Source organism: Eptesicus fuscus, chromosome 13 (genome assembly GCF_027574615.1).
Source record: "Eptesicus fuscus isolate TK198812 chromosome 13, DD_ASM_mEF_20220401, whole genome shotgun sequence".
Lineage (NCBI taxonomy): Eukaryota > Metazoa > Chordata > Mammalia > Chiroptera > Vespertilionidae > Eptesicus > Eptesicus fuscus.
The window spans coordinates 1,299,085-1,325,837 of record NC_072485.1 but is presented as its reverse complement, the minus strand read 5'-3'; the positions used below and the strand labels follow the sequence as shown (position 1 = coordinate 1,325,837).

The following is a 26,753-nucleotide window of genomic DNA, read 5'->3' as shown; positions in this document are numbered from 1 at the left end:
AGGGTTCCTGAGGAAGTCATGTAAAGCTCTGGGCCCCCAGTGAGCCCCCTACGCATTACTAGCTAAGGTCCAATAGGGTCCCCGACGTGTGTGTGGTTTTCGGTCCCGCAGTGCCACCTGCTGGCGGGCGCTCCTTCCCGCGCACCCGTCGGGCCCACCCCTTTTCCCGCCCCTTGTGGCTCCTCTGCGGCCCCTTTCCGGCGGGGCAGCACCACGGCTATTGACGCCCACAGCGCATGAGCAGAGGGAGCCGGGGGGAGGGTCCGCGCAGCCGCAGACGGGCCAGCCCCGCCCCCAGGGGTGAGGGGTCACGGGTTGCGTAGGACCCGCGGCGCAGCGCTCCCCCCCCCCCCGCCCGGCGATGGCTCCGGCGCAGCGCTGCTCTCTGTGCCGCCAGACCTTCTTCTGCGGCCGCGGGCACGTCTACAGCCGCAAGCACCGGCGGCAGCTGCAGGCGGCTCTGGACCGGCTCCTGCCCCAGGTGCGGGCGGGCAGACCAGTGAGGACCCGATGGGATTGGGGGCGCGGGGCTCGCTCGGGTGCCCACTCTGGCTCCCACTTGGCCTCCTCCGGTCATCCCGCCTCTCCCGCAGGTGGAGGCCGCCCGCAAGGCCGTCCGCTCGGCGCAGGTGGAGCGGTACGTCCCGGAGCACGAGCGGCGCTGCTGGTGCCTGTGCTGCGGCTGCGAGGTGCGCACACACCTCAGCCACGGGACCCTGACGGTGCTGCACGGGGGGCTGCTGGAGCACCTGGCCAGGTGAGGGCCGGCCGGGAGCCTGCACGCGTGGGAGGGAGGGTCTGGCCGGGGGGATGGATGGCCACCCTGTAGAGGTTGCCTGCCCTAAGGGATAAGAGGGCTTGGACTGCCACGGTCCCAGCGGTGTGGGTGGGCTCACTGGGAAAGCCAGCAGGGCAGCCAGCTCGAGGTCACCTCCTCAGGTTCTCGCATTGTAGTTGAGGATGGAGACTGGACATCTGGAAGAGACTGGTGACTGTTTCTCTGCCGGCCTTGCCCAGAGGCAGAAACCGAGATGTCAGCTGGCATTACTTATCCAGTACCTGGCTAATACCAGATCGATAGTCTATAATCTATCACTGGGATCATCCATATTCTCTATTCTCAGCCCAGAGCATAAGAAAGCAACGAACCGATTCTGGTGGGAGAACAAGGCTGAGTTTCAGCTGAAAGAGAAGTTTCTCATCTCCCCTCAGGATTATGCACAGTAAGTCGCTGCTTATGAAGGACGAAGTGGCAGAATGTGAATTCTCTGGGTCTGTGTCAAGTACTAGAGCTTCCTCTTAGGTGGAAAGTTTGGTAAAGAATTTATAAGTGTCTGTTGTCTTCATAGGACTCATTACTCTAGGTACTGTATTGGACAAGAGCCTTTGAGAGGTTTATAATGTAGTTGGGGATGGGATTGACAAACGGGATTTAGCAAATAGAGAGCAATAGGCAGTAAAGGTTGACTAATCAATGAAGTGTGGCACAGTGAATGCACAGTGCCCACCCAGCACCCACTTGCAATAGTTTTAGACTCTCTGGCCTCTGGAGGGCCCTTAGAAACGAAGTGCAGGAAGCTGGCCAGCCCAGAGGGCGTGTGAGCCTGGCTGCCTCCAGGGAGGGACACAGGCAGCCCCAGGACACCACTCGTATCGGGACCATATTCAGATTGTGGATGTGGAGCCGTTACAGAGAAGCTCATGGGGTCTAGTGTCTATTATTCCGTTCTTCTCGGTGTGGAGAGTAATGAGGGAATGATAAGAAATGCTTCAATCCGCCCTAGCTGGTTTGGCTCAGTGGATAGAGTGTCGGCCTGAAGGGTCCCGGGTTCAATTCCAGTCAAGAGCACATGCCCAGGTTTCCAGCTCGATCCCCAGTAGGGGATGTGCAGGAGGCAGCCAATCAATGATTCTCTCTCATCATTGATGTTTCTATCTATCTCTCTCCCTCTCCCTTCCTCTCTGAAATAAATAAATAAATAAATAAAGACCCAACACTTTAAAAAAAGGAAAAAGAAATGCTTAAATCCCACTACCTGCCTTCACACCTGTGTCTCCGATTAGGAGATGGGAATCTGAGGCCAAAAAGCACTCACGTCTCATTACCTGACCCAGCCACAAAGGGTTTGGGTGGGTGACTAAAGGATCGTTAATCAGTAAAGTTTATGATTGAGAATTATGAGGACAGACTCTTGGAATTTATGAAAATACTAGAGGCCTGGTGCATGGGATTCATGCACTGGTGGGGGGCATGGCCTGTGGGGATCGACCAGCTATGGGAGCACACTGACCACCAGGGGGCAACTCTTGCGTTAAGCCTCTGCCTCCTGGTGGTCAGTGTATGTCATAGCAACTGATCGTTCTGGTCATTCTGCCATTCAGCTGCTGGGCTTTTATTATATAGGAGGATAGTTTTGACTTTTAGCTGTATAAATTTTGTTGTTGTTAATCCTTACTTGAGGATATTTTTTGCATTGCTTTTCAAAGAGAGGGGGAGGAAGGGAGAGAGAAACATGGATGGCACATCAACTGTTGCCTCCCGCACGCGCTCCACCAGAGGGCAGGGAGTGAACCCCCAACCCAGGCACACGCCCTTGACTGGGAATCCAACCTGCAACTCCAGTGCATGGGCTGATGCTCCAATCACCGTACCACACCAGCCAGGGCTAATTTTACACATTTTTTTAAAAAAATATTTTTATTGATTTCAGAGAGGAAGGTAGAGGGAGAGAGAGATAGAAACATCAGTGATGAAAGAGAATCATTGATCGGATGCTGTAGGAATCCCTTTCCACGTCCCGCGTGGTTCAGGGTTCCGGTTCAGGGTTCGAGTTCTGGAGAATGGCCGCACACAAATGAAAGGAGACTTGAAGAAATTCAATTTGGCGAAATGGGGGGCCAGGCGGTAGTCCAACTCTAGTGGGAGAACTACCCCCTGCTCTGGCCCTGCCATCCCTTTTATTGAGGCTGTGGGGAAAAACATCTTAGCCAGGATAAACAGAAATTTACATGGGAAAAACAAAGGTGGAGGCTGCTTCACCTAACAATGTCTCAACTAAAGGGTGAGTGGTTAGAGCAATTAAGGTTGTTGACCAGCCTTCCTGGCTTCCTGTCAACATCTCTCTTTTAGTGAAACTGATTTGTTTCTGGCATCTCCCCCGTTTTCTTTTCTTTAAAAATCTTGCATATGCAGACTAGAAATAAACATATAAGAACAAAAAATGAGACAAGCAACAATGGTTATGCTGAGAGTTCAAATGAAATCAGTCTGCACTAAGTTTCTTTCTGGGCCAACAGTTTTTGAGTCCCAGTTTCACTGTCCAACAGTTTTTGGAGTACATGTCAGCAATGGTATCTGGATGGTGGACAAATAGTGGCAGTGCAGGTCCGACCTTCTCTGGTTTGGTCCTGGGCAACCTGCAGTGACGCACAGCTGCTGACTGCTAGCATGGCAAGGTGTCATCAGCGTCTTCCATCTCTGGACTGCTTCTCTTCTGTCTTCATGGCTGGAGCAGTCCTGTCAATTCCTCTCTGTTGCAGGAATCCACATGGTCTTGGAGTTGTTTTCTGAAAATATACAAACATATTCTCGACCAAAAGTTAATAAAGGAATCTTTTCTATAAATTTTACTTGGGATCCTTTTTATTTGAGCCCAAACTATTTTCCCTTGGCTTATTCTGACACCATGTGTGTTTTTTCATAGGTATTACAAATGAAAATTAGTTTTCAAAGAAAAAAAATTTTCTGTATATTTTTCCTTACATAATATTTTTCCACTATCCCCTCTTTTTTTGATTTAATTATTAGGAGGCTTTTGGAAACTCTTTATAATGCATTCTTGATGACTTTAAATTTTAATTTTTTGTACAAAAATATGACTGTTTTAGGTTCGTTGCATGTTAAGCAATTTTACCATGGAATGAACTTCCAATAGAAATTTTAGTTAATACTTTAGAAACAGCTTTTTGTCCAATACAATTAAATTTTCTTGAATATTCACTTATTTCAATTAGCCAATTTAGATTAATCTGAAAACTTGACTACTATTTTACTGTCAAATTTAATACTCTAACAACAATCTTCATTTACCCTGTAAATATTAATGCAAAGGATTATTTGCATCCTTGAAGGCTCTAAGCATTCCTGGTATTAGACTGGATTTAGATATAGGGCTGCTGCTGTCAGCCAAGTCTCTGTTGCCTGGGTCCCGATCTGAGCTGGATAAGTCTCTGTCAGCCACCTGAGTCCCGATCTGAGCTGGATATGGGAAGCGCGAAGCAGCCATGGGGCAGGAGACACCTCCCTCAGAAGGGGCGAGTGTTCAAGCCCCTGCAATGTTGTGGGGGGGGGGGTGAGGATCTGTGCCCCACCTCTGTTGACCCCCAAGTTCTCTCCTAATGGTCTCTCTGCGACTGTGCCTGTCTTAGGTTGTTCCTCCGCTGAGGAATCTTACCCGTCTTTGACTAACCAGCCATCCTCCGGGGCCAAGCAGGGTGATGTGAAGTTGTTTTGTCTCCTTGGTAGCTTATGCCCCCGTGGCCTCCATGCCCAGCACCTCCCTTGGGATCCCCTCGCCTGCTGGCGGGGCCCTGGCATTGATCACATATCTTGGGGAACCCAGGTTTCTTCTCCAGGGAGGGCCCAGCTCACGCCATTGTGCAAGAGACAGATCCACGGTACCAGCCACCACGAGGCTTCTACCTCAGCATGAACAGAAAGCTCAGGCAACAGCTGTGGGAGGATCCCTCTTGGCAAAAAGGGCAAGAGAGGCCAATATAGAATGCTCAAGTGCCTTCCCAGGGGGCCTTCCACACCATGGAAGGGATTAAATCCTTTCATGTGCTTTTTTTTTTTTTTTTTAACTTTATTTTATTGATTTTTTACAGAGAGGAAGGGAGAGGGATAGAGAGTCAGAAACATCGATGAGAGAGAAACATCGATCAGCTGCCTCCTGCACAACTCCCACTGGGTATGTGCCTGCAACCAAGGTACATGCCCTTGACCGGAATCGAACCTGGGACCCTTGAGTCTGCAGGCTGACACTCTATCCACTGAGCCAAACCAGTCAGGGCCTTTCATGTGCTTTTAAATTGCTGCCAAACATTCAAAGAATTAGTTTGTAAGTTTGTTTGGTATATGCTGTTGTAAAATATCAAAAATTATAATGACGTTGTAGAATAATATCATGTAAGGATTTTCTTTGCTCTAGGCCATGGCAATTCCATTTTAAACTGGCTGTCAATTATTTAGTTACTCCGTTTTGCCCTTTTTGGGGCCAAAAACCTTCATAACATTTAAAGTATATTTATTAATTTTTATTTGATAAGGCTTTCCATGCAATTTCAAGTATATTAGATCTGTTTTTAAAAGATTTCCTTTAAGAAGAAAGAATAAATTTCTTGTATTACTCCGGGCCCTTGGAGCTTTCCAAGAATCATCTCTGTTAAGACCTTGAAATTTTAACATGGTAAAAAAACCATCAAATATATATATATCCATATATGATTTAAAGATTATAATATTTTTTTATAATTATCTTAAGATATCAATTAGATTTTAAACTAGTTTTTGCATAGAAAAATTTTGGTTGAGATCACAGAATTAATCCTTTTTTTTAAATTAGACCAATAATAAGCAACTTATTTTGAATTTCTAATTATTAGAGAAAACACAACATTTTATTTTCTCAAAAATAAGTTCTTATACTTTAGGCATATGGTTACCACAACCACATTTTCTCCCAATTTAATTTGCACTTTGAACTTTTAAAGCTGGCAAGTCAAATATTTTTAGCATGTCCTAGATTAATAACACAATAACACTATATTTCTAAGAATAAATACAAGAAATAATCAATTAAGAGCTTCAATTCTGTCCTCTAGGTTTTTTATGAGGCAAATTTAAACTTTACTTTTCATTTGCCAGTGGCTCTGGAAAACCAGGTTTGGTTTATTCGAATGTAAATTACCACATTTCTTAGCATACTGGGAGAGTGGGCTTCCATATAGGATCTCCACTTGTCTTCCCTCCCCCCACATTCTGCTTACTTCGGGGGAAGTTTCAGCAACAGATCTGGCTGAATTTCTTTTCATGCTTAAAAGATAAAGACAGATCTCAATTTTTTTCTTTCTTTTTTGCTTTCCAAAGTAATAACTAACACCCAATTTGGCCAAGATTTGAATTTCTCTGCGAGTTCTTTTATAATTTTTAAACAAAGCCTTAAGTAATCTCATTGCAGGAAAGCAGATAGCCTTGTCCTCTCCTGCCACCTTTGAATTTCTCCGCACCAGAGGCGGCTTCAGCAGTGGAGTCCCACTTCCCATTATAGACTTCAGACTCCAAATATCAATCAAGATTCCAATTTGAACAAGAAACCACATTCTTTAAGCATGCAAACCAAAAGTCTATAATAAAGTTTACTTTATATTTATAACCTAATTCTTCCCCATTAGCCTGGCTGAAAAATACGTTCCCACCCTACTTACAGTTCGCGACTCTGCCGCTGGCCGTGGGCTTTTGTGTGCGGTGAACTTCCCTCACCTTTTTCCGGTGAATTTTCCACACCTTTTCTCGGTGTAATTTTTTTCCTTCCTTCGCTCTTAGTCGAAAAATACCTCCTCCTCCAGAAGTCCCTCGGTAGGCACCAGAATGTAGAAATCCCTTTCCACGTCCCGCGTGGTTCAGGGTTCCGGTTCAGGGTTCGAGTTCTGGAGAATGGCCGCACACAAATGAAAGGAGACTTGAAGAAATTCAATTTGGCGAAATGGGGGGCCAGGCGGTAGTCCAACTCTAGTGGGAGAACTACCCTCTGCTCTGATCCTGCCATCCCTTTTATTGAGGCTATGGGGAAAACACCTTAGGCAGGAAATAACAGAAATACACACAAGATAAACAGAGGTGGAGGCTGCTTCACCTAACAATGTCTCAACTAAAGGGTGAGTGGTTAGAGAATTAAGGTTGTTGACTAGCCTTCCTGGCTTCCTGTCAACATCTCTCTTTTAGTGAAACTGATTTGTTTCCGGCAGGCTGCCTCCTGCACGCCCCCTACTGGGGATCGAGCCGGCAACCCAGTACGTGCCTTTAACCGGAATCGAACCTGGGACCCTTCAGTCTGCAGGCCGACGCTCTATCCACTGAGCCAAACCAGCTAGGGCGAATTTTAAGACCACACATAAGACCAGACAAGGCCGAGCCTGACTGACCAGTAATGATAAAATGAGCCACTTTTAGGTTTAGACAGTTTATTCCTTACCTAGACAGCAAAGAGAGTAAGCCCAAAGTGCCAGCCTCCCAGGTCCTTGTCCAGCGTGCCAGAAAGGACTGTACTGAAACAGAAAGGGCCGGGGGACCTCAGCATGAATGGGGGGAGTGGCTGGGAGCCAGGAGTCGGCTGAAGCTGCAGCTGCATGGTTCTCAGGTCGCAGCTCTGCTCTGCGCGGACGGGACAGAAAGCCCGACCTCATCAGAACCTGGGGGTTGATGAGAAACTGTCTCATGGCAGCCTCCCAGGGAAGAGAGGGTAGGAGATGGCCTCAGTGCCGTCCAGGCCTCCTGTCCTCTTGTGTTCTGGGATCACACAGGCATTCAGCCAAGACCGACAAACTGCGGTTCAAGGCTTTGCCTGTGCAGCTACGTGCAGGGCTGCCAGGGCACTGGGAGAGCTGTTCCCCCACCAATTAACATTTCAGTTAGAGCCCTGACCTGTTTGCCCAGTGGTTAGAGCGTTGGCCCGCACACCAGAGTCACGGGTTTGATTTTTGGCCAAGGGCATGTACCTTGGTTGCATGTTCTCGAGCCCCAGTTGGGGTATGTTGGGGGGAAGTCAGTTGATGTGTCTCTCACATTGATGTTTTTCTCTCCCTCCTCCCTCCCTTCCACTCTAGAAATCAATGGAAAAAATATCTTTGGGTGAGGATTTAAAAACATTTTTGTTGTTGTTAGAAAACAGATCCTAAAATTGATTGCAAAGACAATTTTCCCTAATTATAAGTCAAGTTGATAACAATCACAAAAGAATAAGAATTCAAGTAACTTCTTTTTAAATATATTTTTATTGATTTCAGAGAGAAAGGGAGAGGGAGAGAGAGATAGAAACATCAATGATGAGAGAGAATCATTGATTGGCCGCCTCCCGCACACCCCCTACTGATTGAGCCCACAATGTGCCCTTGCGTGGAATTGAACCTGGGACCCTTCAGTCCACAAGCCAGAGCTCTATCCACTGAGCCAAACCAGCTAGGGCTGAAGTAATTTTTGTACACAACATTCTGACTGTACATCTTAAAGGGGTATTTTGTAAGGACTAAAGAATTGAAAAGAAATCTTGAGCTGTGCTTAGTAGTTTCACTGTTAATAGTGATATTGGTGTTCTGATACTTTTGTGTGTGTTGTAGGATAGTTTACCCTTGAACAACATGGGTTTGGACTGCGTGGGTCCACTTACACACGTTTTTCAGTGGGCCAGCGCAGATCAAACCCATGTTGTTCAAGAGCCAACTCCCCAGTTGCGAGTGTGTATGCTGAGGGATTTCAGCTGTGCAGGAGTTGGTGCCCTAACCCCCCACGTTGTTCAACAGTAAACTGTCTATTGATGTTGTGAGGAACCAGAGATTTCAGTATGGCAGAAGGAAGAGACCAGTAGGAATGGAGGGATTTGGTTGGGAGGTATCAGTATGAATTTTTATTTAAGGAAATGAAAGTTCTGTCCTCTGAAAGAGCTATACGTGCACCTGTGGAGCAATAACTTTACTAACACTCAGCTCTGTTTCTAAATGTGACTTTCTACTGCAAGAAAGCAGATCTCATTGGAGAACAGTTGATTTCAGGCTACAGCAGGGAAAGTACACGGTGAGCCCATGGAGTGGTGCAGAGGACAAGAGCTGGTTTGAAGAGGGTCTCAATAGCCACATCCTATCTAATAAAATATGCAAATTGACCATCACTCCAACACACAAGATGGCCGCCCCATGTGGACACAAGATGGCCAGCACGGGAGGGCAGTTGTGGGCAATCAGGCCAGCAGGGGAGGGCAGTTGTGGGCAATCAGGCCAGCAGGGGAGGGCAGTTGTGGGCAATCAGGCCTGCAGGGGAGGGCAGTTGGGAGCAACCAGGCCTGCAGGGGAGGGCGGTTGGGGGGGACCAGGCCAGCAGGGGAGAGCAGTTAGGGGTGACCAGGCCAGCAGGGGAGAGCAGTTAGGGGTGACCAGGCCTGCAGGGGAGGGCAGTTAGGGGCAATTGGGCCAGCAGGGGAGCAGTTAGGTGTCAATCAGGCTGGCAGGCAGAAGCGGTTAGGGGCAATCAGGCAGGCAGGTGAACAGTTGGGAGCCAGCAGTTCTGGATTGAGAGAGAGATGTCCTGTGAGAGGGATGTCCTGACTGACATCCTGGGATCGGGCCTAAACAGGCAGTCGGACATCCCTCAAGGGGTCCCAGATTGGAGAGGGTGCAGCCTGGGCTGAGGAGACCCCCCACAACCACCACCACGAATTTCGTGCACCGGGCCTCTAGTATGGGATAATTTGAATATCAAAGAGCAATTGACTTTCATAAATGTGGTCATGGTTTCATGGTTCCATAGATGCTCTCAGGAGATGCATGCTGAAGTATTTAAAGTTGTCTCGTGATGTCTAAAATCCATTTTTGCTTTGGCAAAAAGGAAATGTGTGTATAAAAGAGAAGTGGAGCCAGTATGAAAAAATGTTAGTGTGTCTGGATGAGAAGTACATAGGTGTTCATTGTACTATTTTGTGAGTTTGAAATTACTAAAAACTTAAAGAAAAAATTATCTACTGAAGATCTTTTCCCAATTGGCAGGGCCTGAGGTTCTGGGCTGACTTGCCCTTTTTCTTTTTAGATTCAAGAAATCCATGGTGAAAGGTTTGGATTCCTATGAGGACAAGGAGGACGAGGTGATCAGAGAGGTAAGTCACAGGGACCCGGCCCCATGCTCTTGTACCCATCTAAGCAGCCTCTCTCCCACAGATGGCAGCTCACATCCGAGCGGTGGAGCACAGCCGGCAGGAGGTGGTTCGGTCCATCTTAGAGGTTGGTTTCCCTCGGAGAAGCCAGAGCAGTATCCACATCCACTGACCCCTGCTTCTCCCAGGTCCAGCATTTCACCTATCAGCTCTAAAGCTCATGGACTCCAGGCTTCACCTGCTCTGCCTGAATTCCCTTACCTGTCCGCTAGGGGAAGGCCTTATCAGTGGAGATGTGGGCAGGGCTGGGAGGCGGGGGGGTGCTGCAAGATGGGCAGTACCCTCCATATGCCAATTTGTTTCCTTCTGGAGGGTGGGAGCATGGCCTAGGTAGACTCTTAAGCATCCTAGACACATTTATTTTTCCTGAATCAAACTCAGTCTCAGGCAGTGCCAGACCCAGAAGAGGGCTCTTCGGCACCTGGAAGCTGGAAAGGGACAACCAGGTAAGATTGGAGGGGAATCGCGAGTTGAGTTTGACCTGCTAGAGCATTCTGTAACTTTTTTTTTCTAATATATTTTTATTGATTTCCGAGAGGGAGAGGGAGAGGGAGAAAGAGGTAGAAACATCAATGATGAAAGAGAATCAGTGATTGGCTGCCTCCTGCACACCCCCTTCTGGGGATCAAGCCCGCAACCCGGGCATGTGCCCTTGATTGGAATTGAACCTGGGACCCTTCAGTCTGCAGGCCAACGCTCTATCCACTGAGCCAAACCAGCTAGGCGGCATTCTGTAACTTTTGGCTGGGATGTGGGAACAAATCGCATCTTTGCCGTCCTCATGGATCAAGGACCTCGTTTGCCAGCCTGGCTCCTGTTTGTCTTTTTCAGTCAAGTAGCCTCCACCTCACAGTGGCCCCCATACTTGGACCTGCCACCTGCCCCAGAGCTTGACTGGATGGAGACAGGACAACCTCTGACATTCATTGGTCATCAGGTACAATGGACAAGCCAGCCAGGAAAGCACAAATGCCCCTCCGCTCCCAAGACACCCATCTCTCCCAGGTTTCCTACCCAGTCTTGTCTTCGCTGCAGGTTTTTTTTGCCAGTTTTGTAGTATAGGGTTTTCAGGTGTGTTTCTCACCTGTTGCCCCCCTCCATACCTGTTGCCCCCACTACCACTTAGGAGTGCCAACACCCAACCTGTATCATCTGGAGAAGCCATTGGTCCAGTTGATTACATCCCTACGTGTCCCACGGCATCTGTAATTAACCCCCCTCCTGTATTTCCAAAAGGCTTAGATGCAGATCCTCTCCCCTCCATCTTCCACATCTTATCAAGTATGTCCGTGTGCCTCAGTACATTGATCTCTTGAAACAGTTCCTACCCCTCCCCCCTGCTGTCTCTAGTCTTTTTTTTTAATTTCAGAGAGGAAGGGAGAGGGACAGAGAGATAGAAATATCAATGATGAGAGAGAATCGATTGGCTGCCTCCTGTACACCCCATACTGGGGATGGAGCCTACAACCCAGGTTTGTGCCCTGGGCGGGAATCAAACCAGTGACCTCCTGGTTCGTAGGTCAATGCTCAACCTGAGTCTTTACTCCAGCTGTACTGCGCTCTTCACTTTGTGCGCATGCAGTTGCATTGCCTTACCTATGCTTTCTTTTCCTCATGACCTAGTTACTAACATCCCTTCAGGTTTTAGCTCAAATGTCGCATTTCCTGGAAGGCTTATCTGAAGTTCTCTCTTATAAATTGATGTAGTACCATGTGCAAGCCTGTGAATGGAACTTGTGCTTTCTTAGTTCTCTTCCCCAACATGTATGTTGTGAGAAAAGGGTTTTACCTGGCATGTAGCAGGCCCATCTTTTCTATGAAGACCAAGTCTCTTGAGGACTGGACTTTCAATGGTTTCCCGTGCTCTTAGGATTTAGCACCAACAGGGTACAGAACTAGCTGTGGCATTGGCTCCAACCACCTCCTACAGTTTGCCCTTTCTCTAGCTGTGAGTACCCTATTACTCTTGGCTTTCTATATCTAGGTTGTTTTTTTTCCCCACTTCCAACTGCAGGACACACCAGGAGTTGGTAACATCCACTCAGGTAAGTGTTTCTCCAACTCTAAGAGGTACCTTTTTAAAAAAGCAAAGTCGAATGTCTTCTTGGCTTTCAGGCTAAGATCAAGTGTAGTAACTGTGTTTTGGTTTTTCTTGAGAAACATCGATTTGTTGTTCCACTTATTTATGCATTCATTTGTTGATTCGTATGTGCCCCAACCAGGAGGGAATCAACTGAGCTACCCTGCCAGGGCATAGTATCTATTCTCGACCAGTTTAATATAGATACATCCTTTAACTGAAGACAATATATCAGATGGCCTCTTGGAGCAGGGAGATGGAATAGGAACTTGCTCCATCCACTCCACGCATCGGCCTGGTATTGCACCAGGAACGGTGCCCCAGGAGAAATAAGGTTGATTAAGATAAAGCACTAACTGCAATCTAGGTGCCCAACAGATAAATGGAGAAAGATGCGATGTGTGTGTGTATCCGCAATAAAAAAAAAATGAAAGCTTGCCATTTGGACCTAGAGAGTATTATGCTGAATGAAGTAAGTCAGAAAAAGACAAATACCATATATGTGAAATCTAAAAAAACCAAGACAGGAACAGACCCATATAGAGAACAAGCTGATGATTTCCAAAGGGTAGGGGGTCAGGATGAGAATGGAAAAGAAAAAAGAAAAAAAAGAAAGAAAACCAATTGATGAAGGGCTTGGATCCTGAATATATCAAGAACTCAAAACTCAATAAAGGCATATAAAAAGATGTTCCTCAGAATGGCTAAGTCAAAGACTGGGCCCATACTGAAAGAACTTATTCATTGCTGGTGCAATGTAAAACGGCACAGCCACTTTGGAAAACAGTCAAGCAATTCCTTAAACATACGTTATGATCCAGCCATTCCAAGAGTAAAGAAAGGCTTGTACACAAATGGTCATAGTAGCCCCAAACTGAAAACAATCCGCCTCAACAACAAAAAGGAACGGTTGGCATATGCATCATGGTAACTCTCCCAGTAACTAACAGGTCTCTTCCAGGCGCCACACCGCCCTGGATGGCCCAAGATGAGGAACACAGCTCTGGGAACCAACCAATAGGCCCTTCCTATGAAGAATTTCTTAAAGAAAGTGAGTAAACTAAAGCAAGAATGGCAGTGGGGGCTCTTTAAATCTTCCTACTCACATAAAATCATTTACTTATTGTTACAGAGGAAAAACAGAAATTGAAGAAACTCCCCCCAGACAGAGTTGGAGCCAACTTTGACCACAGCTCCAGCACCAGCGCAGGCTGGCTGCCCTCTTTCGGACGGGTCTGGAACAACGGGCGCCGCTGGCAATCCAGGTTTGGGTCCTGGGCCAGGAGCCCGCCCACCCTCCTCCCCGCTGTGGAGATGTCATCCTTTTGTCCTGTTAACCCTTCATTTCCTTTCAGGCATCAATTCAAAACTGAAGCCGCAGCAAGGAACAAACAGCCGTCAAAGAAAATGGTTTCATGAGGCTAGAAGCCACGCCAGCAAACCCACACCTGCACTACCCTTTGTGACTGCCTCACTTAGGAAAAAGACACACCCACTTACTGATTTAATAAAGGTTTATTTTTCAAAATGTACAGCTGAGATCTGTAAAAAAAAAAAAAAAGTAAAAAGCATCAGCCTACGGCCTCATCAAGGGAAGGCGTACTTCCTGCACCCCGCCCCTGGGTCCTTGCTCACCTCTTGTTCATGCATCTTCTCCAGCAGCGGGGGCGTCCCCACCTTTGGTGTTTCTGGTGTAAATCACTTGAGCTCGGTGCTTTGAGACGAGTTTAATAAGGCCTAAGGAGGAAGAACAAGGCTTTCACACAGTGCTGTTACACCTCCTTCCAAAACAGAAACTCTGAATTTGAGCATGAAGTCAGTAACAGACATGCCTACATTCTGGGTGACAGCCTAATTTTACTTACCCTTTGTAAATGAGGGACCCACCACCTGCTCAAGATGGCCACCCTCACAGCACTTAGAGCACAAAAATGACATGTTAGAATCGTATTACTAACCACCACTGGTTAGCCCAAGCCTTTTCTTTTTTACAAATTCCAGTTAAAACATTTAAGATGGCTAAAATGGTCATGACAATTTAATGTGCAGCACGGCCATCGTGGCTATGGTTGAGCATCGACCTATAAACGGGGAGGTCATGGTTCCATTCCCCGTCAGGGCACATGCCTGGGTTGTGGGCTCCATCCCCAGTGTGGGGTGTGCAGGAGGCAGCCCATCAACAATTCTCATCATTGATGTTTCTATCTCCTCTCCCTTCCTCTCTGAAATCAATAAAAATAAGTTTTAAAAATAATGTGCAAAACCACTCCAGTGCAATATTCCCCCTCTCACCTTTACTAAGGAGCTCCTGAAGGGCTGCCCTGGCCAAGGAGCCGCGAATCTTCAGCCTCTCGGAGACCACAGCTGGGGTGATCAGCTTGTAGTTGGGAACTTCCTTACAGAGCTTGTCATACGTGGCTTTGTCAAACAAGACCAGGTTATTGAGCTTGTCCCGAACTTTGCCTTTGGACCACTTCTGCTCACAAAAACAAAAAGGAAGGGTAAGTGCTGCTGACAGAATCCCCTCTCGCTCCCAGACAACCTTATCAGAAGCTCCTGTACTGGCAGGGCTGGGAGGGTGACAGCACGAGAGGTTCCTGGGCCTGAAACTACAAATTAAGATTCAAATAATTAGAATATAAAGTAAGAGACCCTGGTAACCTTTAATGGCGTCACATAAATTAGGCTCTGAGACTTTGGGATAAGGGTTGAGTCCCGCCGGACTGGTTGGAATAATGTTACATGCGAGGCACCAGAACAAATGTCTTCAAACACATTTGAAGTTCCAAGTAGCAGGCACCACACCGTTCTCGAAATGAGAAAAAGCGAGAACGGCGATAGGCGCATGAGCTCCAAGTCTGCCTCTGTACCCCACCATGGTAAAAGCCATCCGCTACACGTCGCTTATTACCACGGCCATCTGGGACGGCGGCCCAGTTGTCCTTCCTCTTAGAGGGGCTCACTCCTACCTTCTTTTTGGCCTTGCCCCCCGACTTGTTCACGGGGTCTTTGTCTTTCTTGGCCGACTTTCCAGCATCTTTCTTCTTCTTGTCGTCCTTGGGCGGCTGTTGAAGAAAAATGTGGATACCGCCGACTCCTAGCGCGGCCCAGACCCCCCCTACCGCGCCCGATCCGGCCCGGCCCGGCCCCCAGCGGAGCACGTGGTGAGCGGGGCCACCCGCCCCAGGCTGCAGCCCGCAGTCCCAGGGGTCCCGCCCGCGGAGCCTCCACCGCGTGGACACAGCGCCGCCGGCGTCCGGGCCGCAGCGCCGCACTCACCATCGCGGGACTCGGAGAGCAGGGACGCGCTGCTGCCTCGCCAAGATGTCGGCCCGAGAGGAAGCGCCGCTCCCCACCAAAGGCAGAAGCCGTCCCCGCCGGCAAGCGCTTCCGGGGCAAGGGGCGGGGCCCGCGGAGGGCGCCCGAGGCCCCGCCCCTCGCTGGAGCCGGAAGCGGAAGCGGGCTGAGCCCTGGGCTCCGATTCCCGAGCCCGCACCCCGCCTGCCTCGTCGAGCTGTGCCGCTGGTTTGGAAGCAGCCGCGCGCTGCTCTGCCCTGGCGCTAAGAGCCGGGAGAGAGGCCGGAAACCCGCTCTCAATCCAGGCAGCTAGTTTCCGGCGTCGCGCCCCCCGCGCGTAGCCTCTAGTGCGCTAGCGCCGGCGGCGGCGGCGGGCCCAGCGACTGCGGTCCAGCCAGGCCGCCCCTTGCCCGGCTCGCCGCCGCGGCGCAACGATGGCTATTTTCAGTGTGTACGTGGTGAACAAAGCCGGCGGCCTGATTTACCAGCTGGACAGCTACGCGCCACGAGCCGAGGCTGAGAAAACGTTCAGTTACCCGCTTGATCTGCTGCTCAAGCTACACGACGAGCGAGTGCTAGTTGCCTTTGGCCAGCGCGACGGCATCCGGGGTGGGCTGGGTTCAGGGTGGGCCGGGCTCGGGAGGCGGCCCCGCGGCGGTGGGCTGGGGCTGGGGTCGCGTCCCTGTTCCCTTGGCGGAATCCACTGGATGGGGCTTCGTTGACCCTCGCCTCGCCTCGCCTCTGCAGTGGGCCACGCAGTGCTGGCCATCAATGGCAAGGACGTGAACGGCAAGTACACGGCCGATGGCAAAGAGGTGCTGGAGTATCTTGGCAACCCTGCCAACTATCCCGTGTCCGTGCGATTCGGCCGGCCCCGCCTCACCTCCAATGAGAAGCTCATGCTGGCCTCCATGTTCCACTCGTAAGTCCCCCAACCCTGCCTCGTGCCTCCTGGCCTGCACTGGGCTCTTAGGCTGGCGGGTTAGTGCTCCGCAGGCAGGCGGTCTCCTGAGCGGCAGTGCTTACCTGCCTCTACTTTTAAGTCGTTAGGAAAAGAACGACTGGTTCAGTTCGGCCAGGTTTTAGGTAATACTGGCATTGGCGGGCTGTGGCTTACGGCAGCTTCTCGGAACCTCAGTTCGCCATGTGTATAGTAAGGCAGTTGAACTAAAAGATCTTTAGGATCTTTTTCTGTTCTCAACCACAGTATGAGCTGTGATGGATATGTTAGCCTTGGGTTAAGTAACATTCCCGTTGTTAAGTTTAATTGATTCCAGAGAGGAAGGGGAGAGAGAGAAACATCAATGATGAGGGAGAATCATTGATCAGCTGTCTCCTGCACGCCCCCTACTGGGGATGGAGGCCACAAACCTGGCCTGTGCTTTGACCTGGAATCGAACCCTGACCTCCCGGTTCATAGGTCCACGCTCAACCATTGAGTCGCATGGTGGGCCCCAGTGTTAATTTTTCCCAAAGTTCTTAATGTAAAATGTTGTATAGCAAAGTATGGATATACAGTAAGTCCTCACTTAACATCCTCAGTGGGTTCTGCAACATTAAGCAAAAGGAGGTACAGTTGACCTTGAACCACAGGGGTTTAGGGGTGTGAGCCCGTCACAAATAACTTGACCCAAAACAACTGTCATCCCTTGGTGTCTGCAAGCTCAGTTGGTTAGAGCATCGTCCAGATGCCAAGATTGGAGGTTGGATCCCCGTAAGGGCACATACAAGAATCAACCAGTGAATGCCTAAATAAGTGCAACCAATCAGTGTTTCTTCGTCCCTCCCTCTCTCTCTTCCTCTCTCTCTAAAAATCAATAAATAAAACAGCATACAACAATGCAGACAGTTGGCCCTCTACCTCCAGGAATCTCCTACTATGGATTGAAAATACTATTTTTGATCCAGAGGTGGTTGAATCCTGTATTTGAAACCCCTGGATAGGAAGGCCGACTATATATTTTTTGGAAAAAATAGTGTATAAGTGGACCCACACAGTTCAAACCCCATGTTTAAGTCAATTGTATCATGAAACCAGTTTTGCCACAGGTCAATTGATGTGAAAAGTTCCTATGGCATCTCATCAGTGTTAAAATAAACGATGTTATTTGAGGACATGCTGTAAAATCCTTGCAGAATTCGAGTGAACTTGAAAGAAATTTTGTTCCCACTGCCCGTTCTGCCTGCCTCCAGCTGTCATGTGAACTCCGCAGCAGGGAGGATGGCTTCAGTGGGAGGTTTGGGGAAGCGCTCCTCCCTCACACAGCGGTGCATCCCCAGCTTTGCCTCCTTTGCAAATAGGCTGTTCGCAATCGGCTCCCAGCTGTCTCCTGAACAGGGCAGCTCAGGCATTGAGATGCTGGAGACAGACACGTTCAAGCTGCACTGCTTCCAGACCCTGACAGGTAGGCCTCCGGACGGGCCAGGGATGCAACGGGATGGGCTGGGGAAGGGACTGGCCAAAGCTGGGGAAGCAGTGGCGCGGGCTGGCTTCCTGGGCAGTCAAGCATGGACACATCTGTCTGCTTTGTGAACCCAAAGCTAGTTAATATTTAATTTGCCGCTGATTTTGTCCACACCACCCAGTATGCTCAGCCCTGGTTATCTTGTGCACACAGAAAACTCACCTAATGTCAGCTCATGTTCACATTTTGGAAGGTGTGTTGTTTCAAAATGAAATTTGAATGCCAAGTGGTGACCTTTGGATCGTGAGTTCCATGGGTTCACTCCCTTTTAACGCAGATAATTGAAAATTGCCTGAGTTTGTCCCCTGCCTGGCACTTTCTACTGAGGGACCCCCAATTCCAGAAGTAAGTGAAAGAGATAAAACTCAAAGCCTCTCAGTCAGCTGAGCGATGTGATAAAGTCACTTCGACTCTTGGTCTCACTTACGGATTTAAAACCTTGCCTTTCTGCTCTGTGGAGCAATAAGGATAAAACGAAAACGCGCTGATGAAAGTGCTTTGCAAAACTGAAGTGCTATACAAACACGGGATGACGCTGTTGGTTGCCTTCTCTACCCTTTGGTAACCATTCCTGGCCCCTCTCCAGGAATCAAGTTTGTGGTGCTGGCAGACCCTAGGCAAGCTGGAATAGACTCTCTACTCCGAAAGATTTATGAGATTTACTCAGACTTTGCCCTCAAGAATCCATTCTACTCCCTGGAAATGCCCATCAGGTAGGTAGTCCCACTCCCCAGATCAAGTTCTTGCCCCAACCTGTGTGCTCTTCTCCAAAGTCACTTTGAGGTATAATAGAGATTTTTAAAAATAAAACAAGAGTAGCCTTTTACTTATTAAGAAATCCATGACTTTTCCTTGGGAAGTGCGTCCTTCAAGCAGGCACTTCCCTGGCTCTGCCTCTGCACCCAGAGTGGGGAGGGCGCCTTAGCCTCCCACTTGGTCCTTACGTGTGCCTCCTGGGCCCGGTGTAGGTGTGAGCTGTTCGACCAGAACCTGAAGTTAGCCCTGGAGGTGGCAGAGAAGGCTGGAACTTTTGGACCCGGGTCATAGGCTGAACCTGCAACAATACCTCACTGCCGCCTTCCTAAACTCTGATCCTGTGGCAGGGGTCCTACTGAGTCCTCTCCAGTGGAAGTCCCAGGCGCCTTGTTAGTACACCTGAAGGGGGGTGGGGAGGGGGGGCTGAGCTGGTTGACGGTACTGATCCCTGAGCCTCACTACCATGCTCTTTCCTCTCAATCTGTCATGGTCCTACTTCCCGACTCTACATATTTTATTTATGGAGGAGGTAGGCCCATAAATGCTATAATAAACATTCCTTTGATCTCAGTGTTTTCGATCCTAATTGATGGTTTTGGGGGAAAGGCCCAGAAGGGGAGACAAAAATGATAAGGGAATTCTGGGGAGATATTCTAGTAAAAAAACCACCAAATGTGCTCATTAAATGAATGAACGTGGGACTCTGAATCAGGGCCCTTGGATCTAGTTTCATAATTACCACTGACTTCTAGGCTGGTGGTTGTGGTGATGATGATGATGGAACATTTATCAAGTGTTTACAGCCAGGCTTTACCGCATTATTGCTTTATCTCATTTAATCCTCACACCAAACCTCAGGGCGAGGCTCTGTTGCAGACCAGAGGTTTAGCAGGTGCTCGGTGCTGCAGTCTCAGCCAGTTACTGACCGCCTGAGGCTGAACCCAGGCTTCTGCCTCCCTCCACTCACTTCTTAATCTGCGCGAAACCCCGTAACTCCACCTCTGAAGTGATCGTTGCTAGATATACAGTGTTAAACTGAAGGCGGAGGAGACGTACATTCACAGGAGTCCATGTCCGCTTTCCCATTCCAGGGAACTGGGTCTCATTTTTAGGGTGGAAAGCAGGCCCCAGAAGGGTATTTTCCAGAGAAAGCTGCCTGGCTTATACCTCTTGAAAGAAGGACTGACTCGCTGTCAGTGTTTAGTATGAAATCTAGCTTTAATCTTTTGGACCTGGGTCATTGGCCAAACCTATAATGTCTTCCTACCCTCCCGCCCTTACCCGATGGGGGTGTACCCAGGAGAATGGTGAGAGTGATGGTATCTTCCCCTGGACCCTGAGGAACTGGCAGTAGCAGTTACCTCTGCTGAGAGGCCTTAGGGCAGAAGGCAGGGCATGGTGGCCTGCGGGGAGCCTCACCCCTGGTGGGGACAGACGGGACGGGACAGGATGGGGGACAGGCAGGGCCCAGGAGAGAAGAAGAGTGTAGGAGACTCCCTGGCTGTAAGGGCTTCCTTTTTGAAGGCAGAAAATAGAAGCTAATGGAATCCTAGAACAAAGGTTATCCTTTAAATAGAGCATAGGATGGGGAGCCGGAACCTCATTAGCCACTGATGCCGGCCAGGGAAAAGGAGCAGAAGGAAGTCAGGCTCAGTGCGGCCAGAGCAGGCCCCTCCCCTCCCAGCCGGTGGGGCGGGGCCAGGTGGGAGCGGGGCTCTGGAACCTGCCTCACTCGGCCTTCGTGGGCACTCGGCCCATCTTGGTGCGGATGTTCCGCAGGACGAAGAAGGCAGCTGTGCTGGCTGCGCAGATCACTTCGGCCACCCAGAAGGCTGTGCTCCAGCTGTAGTGCTTGGCGATGGTGCTGAAGGGCAGCCCCGCCAGAAAGCCACCCACTGCCGGGGAGGAGGCAAGAGCAGTCACTTGTGAAACTGGTCAGTGGGCACCCAGCCTCTACTGGCCATGTGGCAGTGAGGTAGGACTAAAGGGCATCGCTTACCGTTGGCCATGAGTCCCACGATGGCATGGGAGGTGCCACACAAGTTGGGAGGGGCACTCTCATTGGCAATGACTCCAAACAAGGCAATGGGACCATAAGAGGAGAAACCAAACAGAGCTCCCAACACCAGGATCCAGAGCTGCAGGGAGTGCAGGGCAGCACTGAGGGCTGGGCACGCCCACCCTCCCCCCCAGAGAGGAGGCGTACCCCAGGAACAAGTGACTGGTCAGGAGGAGGTGACCCCTCACCCCACTCCCAACACAACTGCCAGTGCAGAGCCGGAGGAGTGGCTGCCACACTGAGCGGCCCTGGGGCCATGTGGGTGGGTGGAGGAGATACAGGAGCCGGGCCTCTGAATGAGGCGCTGGCTCCTGTGAGCTGGACTGGCTGGGCAAGGCAGAGGGGGCAGGACAAAGGTGAGAAACAGACAAAGATAAGGCACCTCGTGCTCCTTAAAGCCTGTGAGCTCAGTGAGAGGGTGAAGAGCCAGAGTCCAGAAAGCAACATCCTGAGGAGCAGAAGGAAGAGGAGAAAACCAGAGCCAAGTCAGGAGGGAGGGCACCAGAGTGCAGAGGAGAGGAGCCGAGGCACAAACAGAACCAGAAAGGGAAACCGAGCCAGAGGAGTCGGGTCGGGCCGCAGCCAGAGGAGAGGAGTCCCTGGCCCTTGCTTCCTCATTCCATGCCTGCCCTGGCCCAGCCCCTTACTTACCTTGGGGGCGTCCCTGGTCACGGTTACCCGGAAGAGGTACATGGACGCTGTCATGCCTGCCATCATCAACAGCAGCAGGCCATGGCGAGGGTTCCCATGGGTGGACGGCCCTGCCTGTGGAGACAGTCCAGCAACGTCAGGCCCCAAGACCCTGGACTCTGACACACAGGCCTCTGCTGACAGGTCGTTAGCAATCCCTCCATTGGGACCTCCGATGCTCTGAGGCCAAACTCCACAATGTCCCTTCCTCCACGCAGGCCAGCTCGGGACACGTGCCGGCAGCTGCACCATCCTCCCAGCCATTGCTGGGGTTGTGAGAAGCCCACTGCTGGCTGAGAGAAATTCTGACTCACACTGACATAAGTTAAAACCCTTTCCTTTCCGGCCGGCGTGGCTCAGTGGTTGAACATCGACCTAAGAACCAGGAGCTTACGGTTCAATTCCTAGTCAGGGCACATGCCTGGGTTGTGGGCTTCTCATCATTGATGTTTCTATCTCTCCCTCTCCCTTCCTCTCTGAAATAAAAAAATATAGATTTTAAAAAAAACAAACACCTTTCCCCAAAGGCCTGATTTCTACATCGGCCTAAACCAGCACATGCCAACCTGCCTGTGCCCCAGGGCTCCCACCTCTGGTGCCTGTCCCATTCTGGCTGGGAAGACTTTTATATATATACTAGAGGCCCGATGCATGAAATTCATGCATAGGTAGGCCTGGCTGGCAATCAGGGCCGATCTGTGGGGTGACTGGCGGGGCAATCAGTGGCCCCTGCTGGCACCCGCCTTGGCTGGCCTGGGGCCTGCGGGCTGGGGGCAACTCCTGTGTTGAGTGTCTGCCCCCTGGTGGTAAGTGCACGTCATAGCATTCTGCCGTTCAGTCGATTTGCATATTAGGCTTTTATTATATAGGATGTACTGATTGATTTCAGAGAGGAAGGGAGAGAGAGAGAAGCATCAATGATGAGAGAGAATCAGTGATTGGCTGCCTCCTGCACACCCTCTACTGGGGATCGAGCCTGCAACCCGGGCATGTGCCCTTGACTGGAATCAAACCCAGGGCCCTTGAGTCCACAGGCCACTGCTCTATCCACAGGGTCAAACTGGCTAGGGTCTGGCTGAGAAGATTTAGGGATCCTCCTGTCCCTTCTGCCCACTCACCTTCGCCATGGCCCGGTCCGACAGGTAGCCAGCGGCAATGCTGCCTACAAGGCCCCCGACCTCCAGGGCACTCATGTAGGAGCTACCTGCAGTGGGGTGTGGGACAGGAAAGAAAGGGTGTTGCACATTGAGATTGTCCCAGAGGGTCCCCAAGGCTGGTCACATCTGCCCACATAGTACCCAGCCTCAGGGAGAGAAGAAAAGGGAACGAAGGGAAGCCGGGCCTGCATTGCCCACGCCCTGCACTGGTTTCTGCTCTGTGCCCACCCCTGTCCCAACACTCCTCTTACCCACAAGGGCTGACTGTCCTTTCTCCTGGATAAGGAAGAACTGGCCCCAGTCAGTACAGCAAGTCTTGACTCCAAACACCACCAGGTAGCCAGTGGAGAGCACCCACAGGTAGGGGGACAGCAGCAGCTCCTGTAAGGTACTCTCCTCCTTCACGGAGCCTGGGGGAGGAGCCAGGCCTCAGGCTCTGCTGCTGCTGCCCTCCCCAGGGAGCGCCCACCACTCATCAACCAGCCACAGGACAGCGTCCATCCAGAGCCCGGGTCAGCCGAGGTCCCCTCACCCCTGCGCTGCCCTCCCCTCGCTGCAAGCCTCAGCCAGTGAGCGACACTGATGGCCAGGGCGGATGGAGGAGAGCGCCCAGCCGCTTCGGCTTCGGCTGCTGCCCAGGACGGAAGCCTGGCTCTGTGTGGGGAAGGGTCAGGACAGAATAGGAACCCCAGCATTTATGGGCGCTGCCATTTGTCTGACACTTAGCTGTGTTTGGAGTGGAGTTTTACCTACTCACTCCCCACCCTCTCCATCACCATTCCAGCCCTTCACCCATTGGCTAGCACAGGCCAGGCGTACAGCCAGTGACCCGAGGGGTCAGCCTCGGTGGGTGCTCACCCTTTTTGCCCTTGGAGGGGGTGGGGTCCAGGTTGCGGAGTCCAACATCGGCAGGTTCATTGTGGATGAGCAGGAGACAGAGGACGGAGACGGCCGCACACAGCGCCCCCGACAGGGCCAGCGTGCTGCGCCAGCTGTAGCTCTGGGCCAGAACGGTTGCCAGGATGGGGCCCAGCCCTCCGGCCAGGTTCATACTGGTTGACAGGATGGCCCACCAAGTGCCAAACTGAGATGGCTCAAACCACTGTGGGCACAGAGGGACAGAGGTAGGTGCCCGGCCTACAGTCCATGCAGGAGGGGACCAAGGGGGCAGACCCAGAAGCTCACATGCCAGGAATGAGGAAGAGGGCGCTTCTCTCTGGCAGGGCCAGTTCCCTCATTTGCCACCTGACCCACCATGTCAGGCTCCTAAAATACCTTGGCAAGCATAGGAGCCAGGCTGACCCTCCTGAGAAACCCTCGGGTGGAGGTGGAGGTGCCGGCTCCCCAGGCTCCGCGGATCCTCAGGGCCCAGAGACGGGTTCCTTGGAAGGAGACACTCACCTTCCTGAGGACCTTCCCACACGGGGGCCAGCCCAGGCCCTGCGCCAGGCCATTGAGGAACCAGAGGGCAGCGAAGGCAGACACTGTGGAGCTCCAGGAAAAGGCTACGTTGACCAGGCCGACCAGGAGCAGCCCGGACGAGAAGAGCCAGCGAGCGCTCATCTGGTCAGACAGCACTCCACTCACAAACTTGCTGATGGCGTAGGCTGCCGACTGGCTGCTGGTGATGAGCCCTGCAGGGGAGGGGCAGGGAACAGGACCCCTGGGGGGTCAGGGGCAGGGCAGAGGCGCAGGAGAGGTTGGAGAAGCTGGGGTCAGGTGGGCAGAGGTGCTGGGCAGGGTGAGACAGCTTCCTTCCAGGAGCACTAGCAGGACCCGTGCCGGGACCCACCGCTGCCCCTGCCTCAGCTGCTCTCCCTGCTTCCCGTCAGCGCTAGCCCCGGCTGACCCATGACCTTTCAGCCTCTTGGAGAGTTCCAGCGACAGCTGTCTGGAAGCAAGAAGGGGCAGGACAGGAGCACCCTCCCTGGGATTCACATCCACTTGATTCCCCCTCACCCTGGGTGCCAACCCAGGTCTCTGGCCACTCACTCTGTTGCCCCACCTTTGAACATGGGGCGAAGGACTTAGAATGGAATCAGGGACCACATTCCTCCCGAAAGGTAACCTGCTGGGCCACATGAGGCCGTGGTGCCGACTCCAGTTCCCATGCTCACAGCGCCAGTGGCCAGCAAGTGCTCGGCGTGCACCCGCGTGATAGGCAACCAGACTCACATCCCCTGAACACACTCAGCACCGACAGTGCCTCGGGGTACACGTGGGTCACAGGCACGCAGACACATCGGTTAGCAGCCTGCCTCAGGCTGCGTGGATCATGCTGAGAGCCCTTCACCAACACCACGTACATGGCTCTCCGCCTCCGTCCCACACGGAGACTGTCCCCTCACCTCTGCTGTGCAGATGCTCCACACACATCACGGGCTGTACACACACACGCCACACACACTCATGCGGTCCTGCGGGCCCTGTGGCCTGGCCCGCCACCTGCTCTGAGGCTCACCCAGGTCATCCTTGTCCAGAGGGACCTCCTCCACCAGCGAGGGCATGACGAAGGAGAAGGTCTTGCGGTTGAAGTAGTACAGGCTGTAGCCCCCGTACATGGCCGAGAAGATCACAGTGCGATAGTAGCCATAGCCCCGGGCGGCCATGGCGGACCCAGCGAGCCCTGCAGGCCAGGACAGGGCGCCTCTGACCTCGGCTCCTGCCTGCAGCTCCCTCGGTGCCCAGATCTGCTGAGCTGGGCTTTCTCTGCTCCCTCCTCCACCTGGACTCCCGGGCTCTCTTTATAGCCACCTTCTGGACAATCATTAAGCCTGGGCAGCTCTTGGGAACCCAGTGTCCTGAGGGCGACAAGAAAACAGATTGACGGCCAGGCTGTGGGGGCCGGAGGCAGTGCCCTGAGCCAGGCCAGCACCCTGTGTCCCAGGGTGTCTGCTTTTCCCTGCTCTTCCTTGTTCCTCTGCCTGTGCAATCAGCGGTGATTAAAGGCTCACCCTAATTACTTTTGTCTGCAAGCGCCCCGGGAGGGAGGCGGGTGGGAGGCAGCAGAGCGGCCCTCTCCTGCCGGCTCCCAGGCACCACCTTCTCATTCATCCAGCAAAGCGTTCCTGAGGGTCTCCTGGCTGCCGGGCCCGCACCGGGGTGGGTGCGTTTCCACACACACTGCACCGGACGTGCACCGAACACCACCACTTGCGGGGCTCACAGAACTGACCCCAGCCCTGTCCCTCCCAATGCCTGGCACCCGGGCAGAACTGCGCTGGTTGCAGTTACAGGAAGGAGGGCCCCTAGCGCAGGACTCACAGTGTCACCCCAAGGCCTCACTAGGGGCTGGAGTCGAAGGGCCACTCGGCGGCCTCGGACTTCCAGCGGCAGTGCCCAGTGCCGAGCCCCCGAAGCCCGGACAGCCCGCCCGCCCCCTCCCCCCGCTCCTCCGCGCGGCTGAAAAGCAACTGGAGCGGAAGGAGTCGGGCCAGCGGAGCAGAAGACCTTGCGGAGGCCCCGCGTGGGCGCCCGGCGGGCGTGGGGGAGGGAGAGGCGAGAGCTCGCGCCTGCACAGCCCATGACCTCAGGCTGCCCCGCACCCCGACACCGGCTGGGGCGGGATGGGGCCGGTGCGGAGCTGCAGGGGTGCGGAGACAGCCTGAAGCACGGGAAGGAGCCGGTCCCCGGCGGCGCCTCCTTGGTCCCCAGAATCAAGACCTGTCCCCCACCGCCCCAGCCGCAGGAACAACTCCGGTTGTGGCGGAAATGGGGCAGCCTTTGTTGGGGCTCCAGCAAAGGAGCCTAGGCCCTGAGATCCCCTCCGCAGCCCCGCCGGCAGGAGACGCCGCTCCCGCACACCACCACCTACCGGAACCGGCGGGGCAGCCCCGGGGCCGGCGGGCGGAGTCTGCGCCTGGGCCCGGGCGAGGCGGGGCCTCGGAGAGCCAAGTCCAGGCCCCAAGGTTCAGACTCAACCCTGCCAGTCACCCCGTCCTTGGGCGAGGACGCTCTCCTTAGGGCTGGGCAACTCTCTTTTCTTTTCTTTAAACGTGTTTTTATTGACTTCGGAGAGGAAGGGAGAGAGAGAAACACCGGTGATGCCGAGAACCATTGGTTCTGCCTCCTGCCCTGGGAGCCCGCCTGCAGCCCGGGCAGGTGCCCTGACGGGGAACCCAGCCCTCCTGGGTCGTAGGCCCACGCGCAACCCTGAGCCACGCCAGCCACATCTGCATTTTTACACACCAGTAATGAGCTCTCAGAAAGAGAAACCAGGAAGACCAGTACATTTGCATTTCCCGTTGTAACAAAACAAAAAAATACGGCTCC

General features: G+C 52.1%; 4 protein-coding genes across 8 annotated transcripts; 2 read left to right on the top strand and 2 right to left on the bottom strand.

Annotated features, from left to right (window-relative positions):
* The first annotated feature begins 353 nt into the window (after positions 1-353).
* Positions 354-13,589, top strand: CENATAC (centrosomal AT-AC splicing factor). 3 transcript variants are annotated; one of them, XM_008150203.3, is made up of 11 exons: positions 354-481; positions 594-757; positions 1,125-1,223; positions 9,854-9,920; positions 9,982-10,044; positions 10,359-10,423; positions 10,809-10,914; positions 11,992-12,022; positions 13,019-13,108; positions 13,190-13,322; positions 13,413-13,589. In XM_008150203.3, the coding sequence occupies exons 1-11, from the start codon at positions 362-364 to the stop codon at positions 13,474-13,476; spliced, it is 1,002 nt and encodes a 333-aa protein (XP_008148425.2). In that variant the 5' UTR covers positions 354-361; the 3' UTR covers positions 13,477-13,589. The 3 variants fall into 3 exon arrangements, with proteins under 3 accessions (XP_008148425.2, XP_054580587.1, XP_054580588.1); XM_054724612.1 differs by having other exon boundaries at positions 354-499; XM_054724613.1 differs by lacking the exon at positions 9,982-10,044 and having other exon boundaries at positions 354-499.
* RPS25 (ribosomal protein S25) lies at positions 13,558-15,446 on the bottom strand. Its single transcript, XM_054724614.1, has 5 exons — positions 15,337-15,446; positions 15,027-15,122; positions 14,350-14,533; positions 13,693-13,794; positions 13,558-13,599 (listed from the first exon to the last, which is right to left on the bottom strand). Exons 1-4 carry the CDS (start codon positions 15,337-15,339, stop codon positions 13,700-13,702), a joined length of 378 nt encoding a protein of 125 aa, XP_054580589.1. The 5' UTR covers positions 15,340-15,446; the 3' UTR covers positions 13,558-13,599; positions 13,693-13,699.
* A 68-nt stretch (positions 15,447-15,514) lies between these two features.
* On the top strand, positions 15,515-19,145 carry TRAPPC4 (trafficking protein particle complex subunit 4). The gene is made up of 5 exons (XM_008150089.3): positions 15,515-15,963; positions 16,102-16,276; positions 17,656-17,759; positions 18,406-18,532; positions 18,788-19,145. Exons 1-5 carry the CDS (start codon positions 15,789-15,791, stop codon positions 18,864-18,866), a joined length of 660 nt encoding a protein of 219 aa, XP_008148311.1. The 5' UTR covers positions 15,515-15,788; the 3' UTR covers positions 18,867-19,145.
* Positions 19,146-19,426: 281 nt separating this feature from the next.
* SLC37A4 (solute carrier family 37 member 4) lies at positions 19,427-26,319 on the bottom strand. 3 transcript variants are annotated; one of them, XM_054725557.1, is made up of 11 exons: positions 25,746-25,831; positions 24,943-25,282; positions 23,883-24,115; positions 23,340-23,583; positions 22,733-22,891; positions 22,443-22,528; positions 21,286-21,399; positions 21,017-21,082; positions 20,575-20,713; positions 20,299-20,470; positions 19,427-20,085 (listed from the first exon to the last, which is right to left on the bottom strand). In XM_054725557.1, the coding sequence occupies exons 2-10, from the start codon at positions 25,088-25,090 to the stop codon at positions 20,304-20,306; spliced, it is 1,356 nt and encodes a 451-aa protein (XP_054581532.1). In that variant the 5' UTR covers positions 25,091-25,282; positions 25,746-25,831; the 3' UTR covers positions 19,427-20,085; positions 20,299-20,303. The 3 variants fall into 3 exon arrangements, with proteins under 3 accessions (XP_054581532.1, XP_008148309.1, XP_054581533.1); XM_008150087.3 differs by lacking the exon at positions 25,746-25,831 and adding an exon at positions 26,296-26,319 and having other exon boundaries at positions 19,427-20,470; XM_054725558.1 differs by lacking the exon at positions 21,017-21,082 and having other exon boundaries at positions 19,427-20,470.
* Positions 26,320-26,753: the final 434 nt, after the last annotated feature.